Source organism: Aphanomyces astaci, assembly GCF_000520075.1.
Source record: "Aphanomyces astaci strain APO3 unplaced genomic scaffold supercont1.50, whole genome shotgun sequence".
Classification (NCBI taxonomy): Eukaryota; Oomycota; class Saprolegniomycetes; order Saprolegniales; family Verrucalvaceae; genus Aphanomyces; species Aphanomyces astaci.
This window is the reverse complement of record NW_009798313.1, coordinates 119,069-132,927: the sequence shown is the minus strand read 5'-3', so window position 1 is coordinate 132,927 and position 13,859 is coordinate 119,069. Positions and strand designations below refer to the sequence as shown.

The window sequence follows — 13,859 nt, the reverse complement described above, 5'->3', positions numbered from 1 at the left end:
GGTGGTCACTTTGGGGGGGGTGGCGTGCCTCCTTTCACGACCGAAGCCCCCATTTGGATCGAATACTCGAAATGAACGACAAGCTCTATAGAATATATTGACGTTGGCCTATCCCTCCCACTCCAACGTGTAAGCAATTTGCCGTTGTTATGTGTCTTATAGCGGCGGTGAACCGGTAGAGGTTTGAGCTTTGGTTTCATTCCGAGTGTTGCATGTGGGGGACAGAACTCCGACGATCCACCAATACCTCTGCCACCACCCCTGCCTTTTTAGATGACGACGACACAACGCTTGAGGTCGTCGGTGGCGCCCAGTGATGTGGTTTCTACGCGCATCGTCGTGTTTAGCGTACGAAACATCATACAGTAACATGGCATTCCCAAACAACCCCTCCCCCCACTTCTCGTAGATATATATATATCGACACTAGAATAACCTTTGGTATTAATACCTTGTTGGGTTTCTGCTGTCTCATGATGGCGTGGGTGGTCGCGTGAATATCTTGCTGGAGAAAATGACACGCAAACCAGGCCATCTCGACCGCCGTGGGAACGTCGTCGCAGTCGACGGCCGTCGCCGCCGCCAAGAGACGCTCCAACTTGACCTGCCGCTCCTCACACGTGTGCACCATGGCCAGGTTGACTTGCGTCGTGGCTTTCAGCTCCCCGAGCCGATCCAGCACGCGGTCCCGCGTCGCTCTCCACATCGCGACAAGGCCGTCCACGCCTTCGTCCCACACGCGCTGGTGGGGGCAGGCCACATGCATAGCCGACACCCCCAACTATAGCCGCCATCATCAAAGTCACATGTGTGGGTGACAAGATGGAGGCTGGCAAACACATAAATATATATATATATATTCCCATCAAGTCAAGCCCCCGTTCGGGTGCAAATGCGCAAGAAATCCCCAGGAAAAAGAACAACATATAGAGTATACGTCGCGCCATCGGTGATGATATTGTCCAATTCAGAAGCCATGTCCTTGAGCTAGACTGACTACCCACCCCCACATGATTCATTCGTAATGCGTATGTGACCGCCATCCCACAGTCACGACGCCCTCACACAACTTAAACAAGCTATACCCAGTGTCGAGGATCAAGATCAAGCGACCAAGTACACCCAGCTATCGCAATCATCCCCACAACTTCCCCAAGACGACACCCATCCTTTCCATCGTTTGTGTGTTCGTACCCATGGCTTTTTGAGCTCGGCAAAGCACTCGCTCGTGTACAGCGATTGAATCAAGTGAGTCGTGGCCGCATCGCCACAGGCACTCGCACTGTCGTGCTGCGCTGCCTACAAATAGTCACATCAAACCAGGACCATTGATTCGAAGTCGCCACACAAAAGCTAGTGAGCTACACTGGAGCGTATTTGATTGATAGTATATCAACTACCGGTACGTAGTACATAAAAATCCAAGTTTCGGAAGTCCACAAGACCAGGAGCATGAAAAAGAAACCATTCGTTCTCATACGAATTGCAAACGACAGTATATGTTGTCGTATGGGAACACATTTCCATTATCCATAGATATATATATATATATATATTGTGGATTCGATACGAATTTCCAGACCCCGTCGAATCGATGAATCGAATGACGAATCGACGCTATTGGCTAATCCATTTTTTGAGTGGATTTGATTGGCTCTTGCAGAAAGGACAAGTGTATTCAACCAATCAGAACTCCAGCGTGATTCAATATTGATTAGACAAACCAGGCGAATTTGGGAAGTTTATAGCGAATCCACAATATATATATATCCTTTTGGATAACACGAATGACAATCAACGGGTAGATTGTACATGCATGTAGATGGTGCACAGCCGATCCAGCGGGATCGTCGAGTCGATGAACCCCCACATGGTCACGAACTCTCCGTACGATATTGACCCGTCGTCGTGGGTCAACGCCGCCCCAAAGATCCCTACCACGTACAAAAGTGATATATATATCACCCCAAAATGATATATCATTTTTCAACATTACTGACATAAAGTAGAATATATATGGTGGATTTTGCACGTACGTTGGAGGACTTGGAGTGTGTGGTGGTGCTCTCGCACCCAGGCTTGCATGAGCACCAACAAGGCCGTGTCGACATGCAGCACCAGCGCCGCACTGACCCCGCGGTTGCCGACATCGTCTTCAGTGAACAAGTCGACACTCGTGCTCTTATCCGCAAGCACATTCAAGTATACATCTAGTAGTGGCATTGAAAACTCAGTGTTCAAAGCTGCGTCAAACTAGGCATGTTAGAGCCCACGAAAGTTCAGCATCACTATAACTGTTACTAGTACTAGTAGTATATTTGTAACCAAACCGACACAGGAAAGTTCTCCACACGATACAAATACGCCTGCATTGGGCAATCTAACTACGCGAGGAATACCATTGGCTACGACTACTTAGTACATACTTGGACACAACATCCCACTTGATGTGTGGGAAAATCATGTGTACAAATTGAAGAAATTGATATACTTAGTAATAATCAACCAAACAAGCAATCACACACTTCACATGCTGCAATGTGAACTTGACGTTCTCGTTGTACCTGGGGTTCGAGTGAACGTGCCGAGAATCTTGACCGCCGTCGTATGCAACGAGTACGCGGCGCTCGGCAGCATCGCGTCTTTGGCCATGACCCAGATCACATCCATGGACGACGGATCGGCATGCCGCTGGCGCATTACGGTGGTCGCATAGAGCATGCGCCGCGCCAAGAGGAACGCGTCCAGCGCCCGCGGAAGCGGCAACGTCAGCGTTCTGGAGAGCCCGAGAAACACGGCAAAGTACCCGAGCCAGTCCACCCCCACCGCCCCCTGCACGTGGACTTGAACGGACACGACGAGCCGCGCACATTCCCAGCTCGCCCATGCTGGCCCTTGTCGGATTTCAGCGTCCGGTTCGATGCAACCTAGCACCAAATACGTGTCAAATGTGAACAGGGCTGACTGGCTGGCTGGTCGTTCCCACGAGGCTTCATTTGCACACCGAAACACATCACGATCACTGTCATACGTATATGTGGTCTTACTGTCGGCAGACGATTCGTGTGATGTTGAAGGCACTTTGCGGGGAAACACCATAAAGTACGACATGACGAATGCCGTGAACGGGAGGGTGGTGGTGTTCAATATGACTTCGTCGTGGTGGCTGGGCCGCACGAGCATCTAAGCTCCCAAGTGAAACAACTTCTTCCGATACATTCAAATTCGTGTCATTTGTTGGATGGTCATCGTACGTCGTCGTACGCGGCGTAGATAGCTGACACGTCGTGCAGCATCTCATCTTTGGACAACAACGTCGCAGTTTCATCGTCATGCAGCAGTGAAAACGCCGTCCGCCATGGCATCGGCAGTTTGGCCAGTTCTCGAGCTAGCACGACGGCACCCGTCGAGTTGTCCGGACCTGATGACACCCCACCGCTAGAGATGCTGTCCGCAGGGTTGCTACACCCATCGCGCAGAGGATTTTTCACCGAATTGTATATGTATGTTGGGGGAAGCGAATTATCGTACTTGACGTCTTCAAGAAGGTGCACCGATGCATCAATTTGACAACCCGTGGAGACTGTGCTCGAGTGGTCGCGGCGAGCTTCGTCCCCCATGAACCCTTCGACAGCTACACAATTATTTATATATGTATAGATATTACAGTACGTTTGTAGTGTATATACAAACATAATTGTGAATCGTGGAAATCAATTCGTGAAGCCATTTCGCATCGACATGCCGTACCTCGAAGACATTCGTGGATCGAGGACAGGGCGGTCAGTTCTGCGTCCGTGACCTTGTGCAAGGCGTTGGCCGCCGCCGCCGCGGATTTATCCCCCGGCGAAGCCCCCCCTGCCGCCCCCTCGTTGCCGTTGGGTGGAGGGGTAGGGTCCACCACTACGGCCGCCGCGTCTCGCGGCCGCTGGTTCATCAAGTGCATCTTGAGCGTTTCCGCGCGGCCTTGGTGATTCATTTTGTTCAACGTCAGTTTTCGGCTCGGGTTGGCGTCCATCACACGCGGATCGTTCAATCGAACGTGCACGAAACTTCGCGACAGAGCAAGTAGCTGCACGAGGTACCGGATGTGGGGCACGTTCTCAGCCCGCAAGATCGCAGTGCCCGGCTGCAGCACTTTGCTGGAGCCGTCCGCGTTGACAAACACAAGGGGGGGCTGGTCGCTCGCGTCGCGCAATGCACCAATCTAGGTCACAAGCATACAACAAGTTGGGGGAATCAAAAGGGTGTATACACAGAACCCAACTTGAATAGCTTGGTATCGTACAGTGTCGAGAAATAGGCGTTTGCTTTGGGCATGCCACTCGCACTCGTCGTGGAGCACGTCGAGCTCAAACTCGATCGCACTGAGCACCGTGGACAACTTGATGGCTTCTTGGGCGATATCGTGAGTCTCGGCTTCCATCGCTGCGAATTGCGCTCGAAGTTGCTGACGCAGCGCCCTTAAGCCACGAATGCGCGACCTGTGCTCCTTTCGTTGGCCTACCACCTACATACATATGCCGCCAAATAGGTCAATCTTGTACTACATTATGTTGTTTCGATTCACGAACGGTACCTCGACAATGTAGTTTTGGATCGCTCGGAGAACTTCCCCGAGTAAGTCGAACGCTCCATCGGCAAGCTCAATGCTGTGGTACGATGTGCTTCGGACGACTTCATGCAGACAGAGGAAGAAACTCGAAAAGGCTTGATGGGTGTTGGCTTGACGGGAGTCGCCACCTTTGCTTGTTTTCCCTATGAACGAACGAGTGGTAGATCAATAAGGCGCTGCCACTTTGACAAACGTTAGAAGTACCGGCATCAGCGACCAAGTTGGGCAAGTCGGCAAAGAATTCGTTCTTGCGAAGTTTGGTTTTGATTGCTCGAAGGGCTCGAACAACGTCCAACGGAAGGATATCCACGGTAGTAGTTGTCATCGACGTTGCAACAACCGGCATGCGATGGGACTTGAACTTGCCTGCCGGTTTCGAACCAATGCTCCCAGCCAGCTTGGTCAGGACATCTTTGAGATAAAACGCTACTTGGAGAACGTGTCGTTCCTGCTTGGGCAACTCGATGAATCGTTTTGGCCGTCCTGGCGTGAGGGGAATCGTTAACGGCATGGGGGCGACCCCACTGCGTTTGAAGCGAGGGGATAGCGTATCCCGTGCTGTTGTTGTGGGTGATGGAGACAACGGGGACACTCCTGCATTGTTAGCTCCGTCTAGGGCTTTGGTTTTGTGAATCGAAGCGACGAAGTGCTCCATAGCTTCACAATACACAAACAATGGCGACAGCGCCTCCCGGTCCAGGTTGAACAGCATGTGCTTGAAGATTTCCACACACAATACGGCTTTGTGAAACCCGTGGTGATACTTGGCCTGTCGCAGGCTCGTCTCGATATACCTAAGGGGCCAGAGTCATGTTCTGGTCAACAACTTGACGCATGGAAAGATAAAAACGGGGACCTACGAAGATAGCATGACCACACATGCCGAGTGGTTGTTGTCGACAGCGTTTTCTTCAAGCCTCCAATGGCGCTTATCTATGGACTCGAGCTGCTCGATTCGCTGGGTTGCATATTGGACGCGGTTGCGCACTCCGACGCTATGGTATGACATGTTGGATCTTGTCGTGCCCTTTCGAGCGAGTTGAAGTACGTTTTACCGTTTACCTTAAACAAATAGCCGGATATTTGCCCATATTTCCGGTATTACGTGGGTGAAAAAAGTCAAAGTGCAGGGATTTCGTGCTTTCAACGTCCGTTGGGAACGTCGTGACTGGTCGTTATGTCCGCGCCAAGCAGCCCCACAAGGCCGTCGCAAGGAAGTCCGAGTCAACGCAGTCCTGGTAAAACGAGTCCATTGCGCTCTTCACGAGAGAACTCTGCGGCACCGCCGTCTCCTCCCAAATCCCCTCCCAAGCCCGGTGTCGTGGGGCCGCGGGAGTGGGAGAAATCGCTCACGGTGAAATGTCGGCTCTGCGGTGGTCCCAAGTGCCGACGGTGCAGTGAATCTGCTGCATTGGCCAAACCAACTAGTCCCGTGACTGGCCTCCATGCCGACTGGGCCACCGACTCGATGCTAGGCATGATGCGGCCATCGTCGCGGTTGTTTCAAGCGTATCGTATTGTCGAGCAGTTCCAGAGGTAGCCGTATCGTTGATCGCGATACAGGGGTGCTTATGCATGTATCGACTGCTGGATATGCAGGCTGAAGATCAAAGCTGTGTTCAACTTGACATTGCCGGGAGAGCATCCGTACTGTGGCGACGGCCTCGTGGCCAGTGGGTTTCCGTACGACCCGGAAACCGACCTTATGGCGCACAACAGTGGGTTGCATTGGATTGATCCAATATATATATATACTCATACCTGGTCTACCGGTAGTCCAATGCTACAATTTTGGATGGGAAGACATGACAACCCCCACGCTGGCTTTCATGGTTGATCTCGTCAAGGTCATGACGGGCGTGCTCAGCTGTGCGAATCAAAAGGTACTCCATCGCCAGTAGTACGACGATGTCACAGGTCTAAACGCCGTGTTCTAGTTGGCGGTGCATTGCCACGCCGGGTTTGGTAGGATATATATATATTTACTATAAATTCATACTCACGAAACATGTTTAATAAAATATATATTTCTGCAGGCCGCACGGGACTTGCCATTGCATGCGCGTTGGTGTTTCAACACGACATTTCCCCTCAAAATGTACACCGCTCATCTCGTTATATTGGACATATATAATCTCTTTATATTGGACATATATAATACGATTATTTATCATAGGCGACAGATATTGTCCGCCGCGGCCGGCCAGGATCCATCCAAACGCCTGGTCAAGTGGAGTTTATCCGACTGTTTTACGACTACACTCACGGCTCAAAACTTGGTATGTACGACACACTATGCTCGTTTGTGTCCTTCTAACATTGCTCTCTCTCTGTGAACCTTTGTGTGTTGATTATTAGTATATGCAATGCCATCGATCCACGACCGATTTACTCTACACGAGATGGCCGAGCGGGAAGGCCGGCAATACATCCACTCGTTGCGCTCAACACTTGGCATCGCGCCCCCCAGAGTGGTAGGTATCTTGAAACCACAATATATATCATCTATAAGAGTGTAGGTGTCATTTCTATGCAAATCCCTTGAAGCTGCTGCTGCTGCTTCCCCCAACGCCCAGTCGTTGTGCATGATCTACATCACGCACCTCCCCGCCACGTCTGACGGGAGTATGGCATCGCATTTTGAGCACATGAAGGGGCTGCTGGGGACCGACTCGGACGTGCCGCCGCTCGGCCAAGCGATGGTCGTAGCGGCGGACGAACTGTGGCCACACAAAGTGAAAATGAACACGGGCGAGTTCTCAGACATTCCACCCGAGTGCGTCGGGGGGCTACTCTTGGACTGGCTCGAGCACCTCCAAGTTCCAATAGTCCAACACCCCAAGGTCGTGCTGGCCACGGGCGCCGCGTTCAACGCCCTGCCCCTGCTCACGCTGCGCACACTCGAATGTATCTTCAACCTGACGCGGACGTTGCTGACCAAGTTGCTCTCAGAACACACTCACGCAACAGCGTCGACGACGGCAACGATATGCGACGCTGTCGTCGGCCGCACGACCATGGCATGCCTGCAACTATCGGCGGGGGCCGCCAAGCCCTACTTTTCCAAAGTGCGACATCTACTCGACACATGGACGTGCCCAAAGCCCCTACCACTCAACGACGGGCGAATAGCCGAGCTCAATCTGGCACCAGTCGATGCCGCCGGTCGATTTGATAGCCCCATGGATCGGGGGGCCGTCGGTCATGGCAGCTATAGCAGTACCAGCCTCCATGACGGCGAAACTAGTAAATGGGACCAGAATCCCCACCAGCCCCTCTCCTCAGCGCATGCGTCGAGCGCGCCGCACGTTGGCGACTCGTCCGGCTTGCCCCCTGTAAAGCCCCCGTCCCCCGCGCACCCCCCGCCTCCTTCAGGAGCCTTCTCCAGCTCGTTCGTGGCTGCCAATACAATTAAAAATACCGACGATGCAGGCGAAAACCCTGTCATTTTGGACGGCATGTCCAAATCGACGTCCCCCATGTTGGGTGACACTGAGCTCACACCGTCCACAAACAGCAGTGCCTCTCTCCACAGTGTAGGGGAATCGAAATTACTATCCCCACTACACCAGTCGTCGTCGTCCCCTACGAAAGAATGTTCCATGGAGCCGCTGCTACTCCTGTCGGTCAAGGGCAGTGTGCCGCGGTCCCTGCCGGCCCTTCACATCCCCAGAAAGCAATCTGCCGCTCAGTAATCAATCACACTAGTATTTTTATCTCGTAGTTTTGATCACTTGTCGCGCAGGATACACGGTCTTATCAACCATGATGGACGACTACACACTAGATTATTTAAAACTATTAAACACTCACAATGTGCACTAGTGTATTCGGTGTCGTGCAATATATATATATATTAAAGTCTGGTCAAGATATTAGGCCGTCTTGACCGCCAGGACTTTGACGACATCCCCCACGGCAATAACTCCGGTGTTGTCACATACGACATTCGAACCAAAAAACACCTACAAAAGATCGAGTTAGAATCGTATATCAACAAATTCACGTCGTCGTCTATTCTCCCAGCTAATAATAGTACGTGCATTCTCCACAAGATATATATATTTGAAAAATAAATAAACATTATTATGCGTCAACAACATACCTCATGCGCCGCCCCCTTCAAAAAGCCCAATTGCTTGCCATTTCTACCACATCATCGCCGAAATATCTCTCGATTTAGTATATTTGGAGCATCTTCCATTCGTTATTCGTCCATGCAAGCTCCCACAAACAACATATATTCATCTTCGCAATGTTCCCAAATCATAGGTACCTACAGTACCTGTGGGCTTTCAACACGTCTTGGAGGCTGATGGTCCCGGCCACCTCGTCGTCCTTGGCGCCCGTCGCCGGATTTACCGACGGCACCGAGCATCGGGAGCATGGCTTGACATTGCAAAAGCGCAAGTTGCCATCTTGGCCCAGAATATCAAACACATGATAGACATCGTCCGCCCACGCTGGACACCCTGCCAGCACGATGCTACAGCCACGTTCCATATATAATTAGCATTTCTAGCCAAAATTGTCAAATTCGTTCCAATGGCTAATGTCCTAGCCAATCAAATCACACGATTATTCAGAAATTTGAACCAATCATCGATCGCCAACGTTTGGTCGAGCAGTTTGGCCCCCACCAAAAAGTACATATATTGGTAATAATTCGATTTCACAATGGACTGGGGGTGCCAATTGAATCGACGAAGCAAAATCGACGGAGTAATCGATGGACCGAAGTAGCCAATGAAATTATCGAAAAAAGATCTTTGACCAATCAAATCGTAGGAGTATCCGGTGCCAAGGTTCTCCATTTCACAACGAGTTCAACATTGTATCAACACGATTCGCAGTGAGTATAGTTAGTTCAAGTAAAACGATTTGACGTGGTTCATCGAATCTACCGAAAATACCAAATTTAGCTTGAAAGCACAATATTAAACGTTGGAAGAAGCTTACAATCTGACACAAGTCGGTTCTCGCAAGACCAAATTTCAGCGAAAAGGACAATATATATATATATATATATTTGAGAATATAACGAACTTGGGTCGAAAGCGCAGGATGTCGAGAGGTCGATCCAGTTTTTGCTCCAACGCAGTGAGCGACGCGGCGGCCGCGACTAAAATCGGAAACCCGTCCGCAAACCCTAATAATATCATCGTTGATACACAAAATTCCAGTCTATATTCCCCCCCAACAGTATATTTCTGCCAGCAATGGAACCCATTTTATGTACTATGTTGTCCATCCATTTTCACATAGAGAATTGTACCAGTGATATGATCGGGGGCAAACTCGGGATCGCACGGGCGTTTGAATGCATCTTTGAGCCGCACTAGGCGAAAGGTTGGGTTCCCCAGAAACTTGGCCAGCCAAGCCGCGGCGGCGTCGCCTTGATCGATGGCATCCAGACGATCCTTCCACACACGAACGCTGCGCTGGACGCCGCGAGTGAGCACCGGCACGACCAGAGGGTCGAGGGCGCCGTTGGTTGCGGTTAACGTGATGGCCTGTGAATTCAACCAAGTAGTAAAAATATCGACGAGATAATATGGCCAAATCCTGCTTAAAAACGTAGTAACGTTACTAGTCAAAAGTATTATTAAAAAATCAATTTCGACTGTTCCGAGTTTAGGAATCGAATAAAGTTGTAAAATGTAGAACGCCCTAGCCAATCAAAGTGCACAAACGAAATATTTCAACCAATCGTCGTCGATCCGAAAAATGTTTGACGACCCAGTACTAGTTTGGCCCAATCAACACGTTCATCTTGAAATGTATGCATTGTCAAATCTGTGTCCATGGGGGAGAATCGAATCAACTAGGCAAATGTATTTGAGAATGTCCTAGCTATTTATAATTTAAATTCTTAAAAAAAATAATGTTAAATTATTTATATTAAAACCCCATTTTAAATTTAAGAAATATCCGATCCACAATCGATCTGATTGGTTGAATTTCATTGAGAAGGTTTGGACTGGCTAATAATTTTGAGCTCTTCTGAAGTAGCCAATCAAATCGATTTAAATTCCAACGAGAAACCACAACACAATGAAATTTCACTCGAAAGCACAATACGAGTTGTCCAAAATTGTTACCGAACAGGACAATACTATAGTACATTGAATAAGCGTCAACCACGACTGTAACATCTATTTTGATTTCGCCAATATCGAATGACAAGGACAACACTATATAAAGACATAGATATCACAGCAAAAGCCACTGGCAAAAGATAGCAACATGAGGTCGTACGTTTGCAGAGCGAATGGACGACGGATCGAATAGAGTCAGATGCGGTTGAATCAGAGCCATCGACGGGTACTTGCGCTGTGTGACAAAGTCGCCTTTGTCGTCCACGACGAGCCATTGCCGGTCGTATTGCAACCCTTGCCCTGGACGCAGACTCAGACTCAGATACATGCATATCATCCCGTGAGACAGAATCAGACGTGTCGGTCGTTTCGAGAATCAGAATCAGAGGGACGGACGTACCAAGCACGTGGGAGCGCGTCAACCGAATCCCGCCGCACGATTTGATGGGGTAAATGAACAAATCGGCCACGGTAGTAGCGACGACATCAGACGCTGGGACGTCCACACCAGACGAAGTCAACGTGTATGTGTCAAGGGATGCGTTGTACCGTTGAACCTGCAGTCAGGAATTACCTGGTTAATGAAGAGTTGCAAGGAAGGAAGGGAGTGCCGCGGTATGGTTACCACGGCATCGCCGCCTTTCGACGTGCGCACAGGACAGTGCGGGGGGTAAGCGTTGGGACGCTTGGACGCAGCATCCAAACGTGCAGTGACGATCGCTCGCTCGATTTCGGCCCGTGCATCGGCCGACGACGAAGGAGGTACGAACAGATTAATGAGATATGGCATCAAGAGGGAGGCAGTCATGGTGACGAACGCAAGTCCAATCAGTGCGTACTCCATTCGAAGATATGGAGACTACGAATGGTGTGAGACGACGTCGGCATGAGCATGGACATGCACCAGGAGGTCAAGCGGTCGCCCGAGAATGGCAGATGTCCATGGATGTTCCTGTAGGGTGCGGATAAAACTGCCCAAGTGGCTGCTCTCCGACTATACAAAACGGATCCATTAGAGAATTCCGTCAGGGAACACACCCTGCAATGCTTGTACAGGAGAAGCATCCACGGTTGGCGCCGCAGCGGCGGCGACAGTCACTGCCCAAAGTGTTGGCATGATCATTTCGGCAATTGACTTGTTGGGTCGAAAAGGACCATTAGCCAATCAAATGCTCAGGAACGATAAATTGTAACTGAAAATTATAGTACTATTATTAATAGTGCTATTAGTAGTCCAGATTTACAAATACTAGTAGTATTAATACGTATTAATAGTACTTCGAAGTATTAATATTAATACTAGATTTACAAATACTAGTACTATTAAAATAGTATATCTGGAGTACTTCAATGAATTTTGACCAATCCCAGCCTCAATTGAAGTGGAGGACGTTTGCTAATTCTATTGAAATGATTTTACTTCCATACATTGTGTTTGAGTAAGTTCAACGTTTTATTTATATTTCTTGACAACAGTTCCAAAAATCGAACGAAGAAGAAAACGAACCAGCATGTCGGGAGGCCAAGCGACTGCAAGCGCATGGAGTGCATGGCTGGACAGGCTGGAGAATGCGCGCACGTCCGAGAAGAATCTAAGCACGAAGATTCGGTCCGGAAACGTCGCCAACTTGGGCACGAGTGTCTTCGCGTTGCAGCAAAGTGTGTCGCGGCTGCGTCGGGAGTTCGACTCTATGACGAGTGGCTCCACGACGAACGCCGTGGCGACGCCGCAAGAACTACGACGTCGGGAAGATCTGTTGCGAGATCTGGAAACGCAGACAAGGTCACTCTTAGCAGCGTACAACAACCGTGCACAGGGTACCAAGGGGTTGGTCAAAATCTTCTCTCCCATCAATTCGTGTACAATCGACGATGATGCTGATACATGGAATAGATCATCCACGCTCGAATCGGGAGCCCAAATGCTTCGTGTGCAGAACCAAATCATGCTAGGTGCATGTTCCCCCCCATTGTAGCAACTTGTAGGCTGACATACATTGAAATCCTTTTAGACCAAGACGATCAACTCAGCTTGATTGGGCAGGGCGTGTCCAACTTGAAGCAGTATAGCTTGTCGGTGAAGAATGAAACGGACCTGCATGTGCGACTCCTCGACGACATCAACGTGGACGTCGACCGCGCCACCACCGGCCTTGAAGCAGAAGGGGACCGGGCGCAGATCCTGGCCAAGAAGAGCAGCAACTTTCGCCTGTACTTGGCCATCGTGGTGTTGACCGCCATTTTAGTGTTTGAATTAATTATTGGAGGCAGCAAGTAACACGATTGAAACTTCATCCATTGTTGGGGGTATTCGTAACGATCAACGCGAACCAGCTACACGCCGTAGAGTTTGCATTTCGTCGTTGAGGGTCACGCTAGTGGGGGCATGGGACGATGCCGCCAGTCTCCAACCACAACTACTCTTCCGTCTAGCACCACAACAATCGTACTTAACAGTATAAGCATTTACTATTAATAGTAGTCTATCTTAACGACCAAGTTGTACGGTACGTGTATAGATAGTATTGTGCTTTTCACATATTTTGCCCCTTGTTTTAGCTCCTAAAACCATCCAATTTTAACCTAAACTGAAGTTGCACTCGACGTAAAAGTAAGCTTCCCCACCGTTCTGTCATTGGCTGATCTAAAACTTGCGTTGTTTTACTAAAACTACTTCGTTTTATTAACTCCCGTGGCCAAGCAGTCATGCAGAGTAATGACCTACTGGGGTAAGCTCGCAGTGCACCAGCTCACACGAGCTTTGCAGCCAGCTTGTTAGGTAAGCTCGCAGTGCACCAGCTCACACGAGCTTTGCAGCCAGCTTGTTAGCAACTCTTTGGCACGAAAAGTCGAGCAAGAAGCACTCAACATCAACCATTTCACTGGCTACGTACAGCTACAGCAGTTGAACGGGGCTTGGGCGAGGTAACCAGGAAGTGCTACCAATTGTAGCACTGCGGGAGGAAGCGTTTGTAGTTGAGGGCAAAATGCACAATGAATTAACTGAAGATCTACACAGATCTCCTTAATCCTCATCACTATGAAATCTTCTTAGTCTACTTCACTACTTCTACACTAATATGCATTTTTGTATACAATGGATGCGGGTGCGGTTGAGACATTGGGGAACTTCACTGGGCTAGCGA

The 13,859-nt window shown here is 49.6% G+C and overlaps 4 protein-coding genes across 10 annotated transcripts; 2 read left to right on the top strand and 2 right to left on the bottom strand.

The window, feature by feature from the left end:
* Window positions 1–78: 78 nt before the first annotated feature.
* On the bottom strand, window positions 79–5,635 carry H257_13652 (hypothetical protein). 3 transcript variants are annotated; one of them, XM_009841244.1, is made up of 14 exons: window positions 5,476–5,635; window positions 4,820–5,409; window positions 4,580–4,758; window positions 4,289–4,510; window positions 3,751–4,207; window positions 3,532–3,634; window positions 3,255–3,462; window positions 3,048–3,183; window positions 2,565–2,927; window positions 2,037–2,210; window positions 1,817–1,934; window positions 1,195–1,299; window positions 452–781; window positions 79–325 (listed from the first exon to the last, which is right to left on the bottom strand). In XM_009841244.1, the coding sequence occupies exons 1-12, from the start codon at window positions 5,622–5,624 to the stop codon at window positions 1,245–1,247; spliced, it is 2,754 nt and encodes a 917-aa protein (XP_009839546.1). In that variant the 5' UTR covers window positions 5,625–5,635; the 3' UTR covers window positions 79–325; window positions 452–781; window positions 1,195–1,244. The 3 variants fall into 3 exon arrangements, with proteins under 3 accessions (XP_009839546.1, XP_009839545.1, XP_009839547.1); XM_009841243.1 differs by having other exon boundaries at window positions 1,813–1,934; window positions 4,268–4,510; window positions 5,476–5,624; XM_009841245.1 differs by having other exon boundaries at window positions 1,813–1,934; window positions 5,476–5,624.
* A 66-nt stretch (window positions 5,636–5,701) lies between these two features.
* On the top strand, window positions 5,702–8,338 carry H257_13651 (hypothetical protein). The gene is made up of 8 exons (XM_009841242.1): window positions 5,702–6,151; window positions 6,215–6,333; window positions 6,392–6,498; window positions 6,553–6,580; window positions 6,652–6,713; window positions 6,792–6,894; window positions 6,974–7,089; window positions 7,135–8,338. The coding sequence occupies exons 1-8, from the start codon at window positions 5,793–5,795 to the stop codon at window positions 8,308–8,310; spliced, it is 2,070 nt and encodes a 689-aa protein (XP_009839544.1). The 5' UTR covers window positions 5,702–5,792; the 3' UTR covers window positions 8,311–8,338.
* Window positions 8,339–8,431: 93 nt separating this feature from the next.
* Window positions 8,432–11,855, bottom strand: H257_13650 (hypothetical protein). Of its 4 annotated transcripts, none has more exons than XM_009841241.1 (10): window positions 11,752–11,855; window positions 11,618–11,707; window positions 11,339–11,572; window positions 11,114–11,270; window positions 10,874–11,013; window positions 9,891–10,128; window positions 9,662–9,764; window positions 8,901–9,101; window positions 8,721–8,763; window positions 8,432–8,580 (listed from the first exon to the last, which is right to left on the bottom strand). In XM_009841241.1, the coding sequence occupies exons 1-10, from the start codon at window positions 11,776–11,778 to the stop codon at window positions 8,491–8,493; spliced, it is 1,323 nt and encodes a 440-aa protein (XP_009839543.1). In that variant the 5' UTR covers window positions 11,779–11,855; the 3' UTR covers window positions 8,432–8,490. The 4 variants fall into 4 exon arrangements, with proteins under 4 accessions (XP_009839543.1, XP_009839540.1, XP_009839542.1 ...); XM_009841238.1 differs by having other exon boundaries at window positions 11,768–11,855; XM_009841240.1 differs by having other exon boundaries at window positions 11,339–11,707; window positions 11,768–11,855.
* Window positions 11,856–12,146: 291 nt separating this feature from the next.
* H257_13649 lies at window positions 12,147–13,011 on the top strand. Of its 2 annotated transcripts, XM_009841237.1 has the most exons (3): window positions 12,147–12,541; window positions 12,608–12,666; window positions 12,726–13,011. In XM_009841237.1, the coding sequence occupies exons 1-3, from the start codon at window positions 12,225–12,227 to the stop codon at window positions 12,989–12,991; spliced, it is 642 nt and encodes a 213-aa protein (XP_009839539.1). In that variant the 5' UTR covers window positions 12,147–12,224; the 3' UTR covers window positions 12,992–13,011. The 2 variants fall into 2 exon arrangements, with proteins under 2 accessions (XP_009839539.1, XP_009839538.1); XM_009841236.1 differs by having other exon boundaries at window positions 12,147–12,666.
* The last annotated feature ends 848 nt before the right edge of the window (window positions 13,012–13,859 follow it).

What these genes read in the sequence shown, in the direction of transcription:
- H257_13652 (XM_009841243.1), bottom strand. Translation starts at nt 5,624, where the DNA reads ATGTCATACCATAGCGTCGGAGTGCGCAACCGCGTCCAATATGCAACC. An exon ending in CAACTTGGTCGCTGATGCCG is followed by an intron (nt 4,759 to 4,819) that starts GTACTTCTAACG and finishes GTTCGTTCATAG; the next exon opens with GGAAAACAAGCAAAGGTGGC. An exon ending in TGTGCACCATCTACATGCAT is followed by an intron (nt 1,300 to 1,812) that starts GTACAATCTACC and finishes GACTATTTGTAG; the next exon opens with GCAGCGCAGCACGACAGTGC.
- H257_13651 (XM_009841242.1), top strand. Translation starts at nt 5,793, where the DNA reads ATGTCCGCGCCAAGCAGCCCCACAAGGCCGTCGCAAGGAAGTCCGAGT. An exon ending in ATTGTCGAGCAGTTCCAGAG is followed by an intron (nt 6,152 to 6,214) that starts GTAGCCGTATCG and finishes CTGGATATGCAG; the next exon opens with GCTGAAGATCAAAGCTGTGT. An exon ending in GCATTGCCACGCCGGGTTTG is followed by an intron (nt 6,581 to 6,651) that starts GTAGGATATATA and finishes ATATTTCTGCAG; the next exon opens with GCCGCACGGGACTTGCCATT.
- H257_13650 (XM_009841238.1), bottom strand. Translation starts at nt 11,836, where the DNA reads ATGATCATGCCAACACTTTGGGCAGTGACTGTCGCCGCCGCTGCGGCG. An exon ending in CGTCCATTCGCTCTGCAAAC is followed by an intron (nt 10,129 to 10,873) that starts GTACGACCTCAT and finishes TTGAATTCACAG; the next exon opens with GCCATCACGTTAACCGCAAC. An exon ending in GACGTGTTGAAAGCCCACAG is followed by an intron (nt 8,764 to 8,900) that starts GTACTGTAGGTA and finishes ATGATGTGGTAG; the next exon opens with AAATGGCAAGCAATTGGGCT.
- H257_13649 (XM_009841236.1), top strand. Translation starts at nt 12,225, where the DNA reads ATGTCGGGAGGCCAAGCGACTGCAAGCGCATGGAGTGCATGGCTGGAC. An exon ending in GCAGAACCAAATCATGCTAG is followed by an intron (nt 12,667 to 12,725) that starts GTGCATGTTCCC and finishes AAATCCTTTTAG; the next exon opens with ACCAAGACGATCAACTCAGC.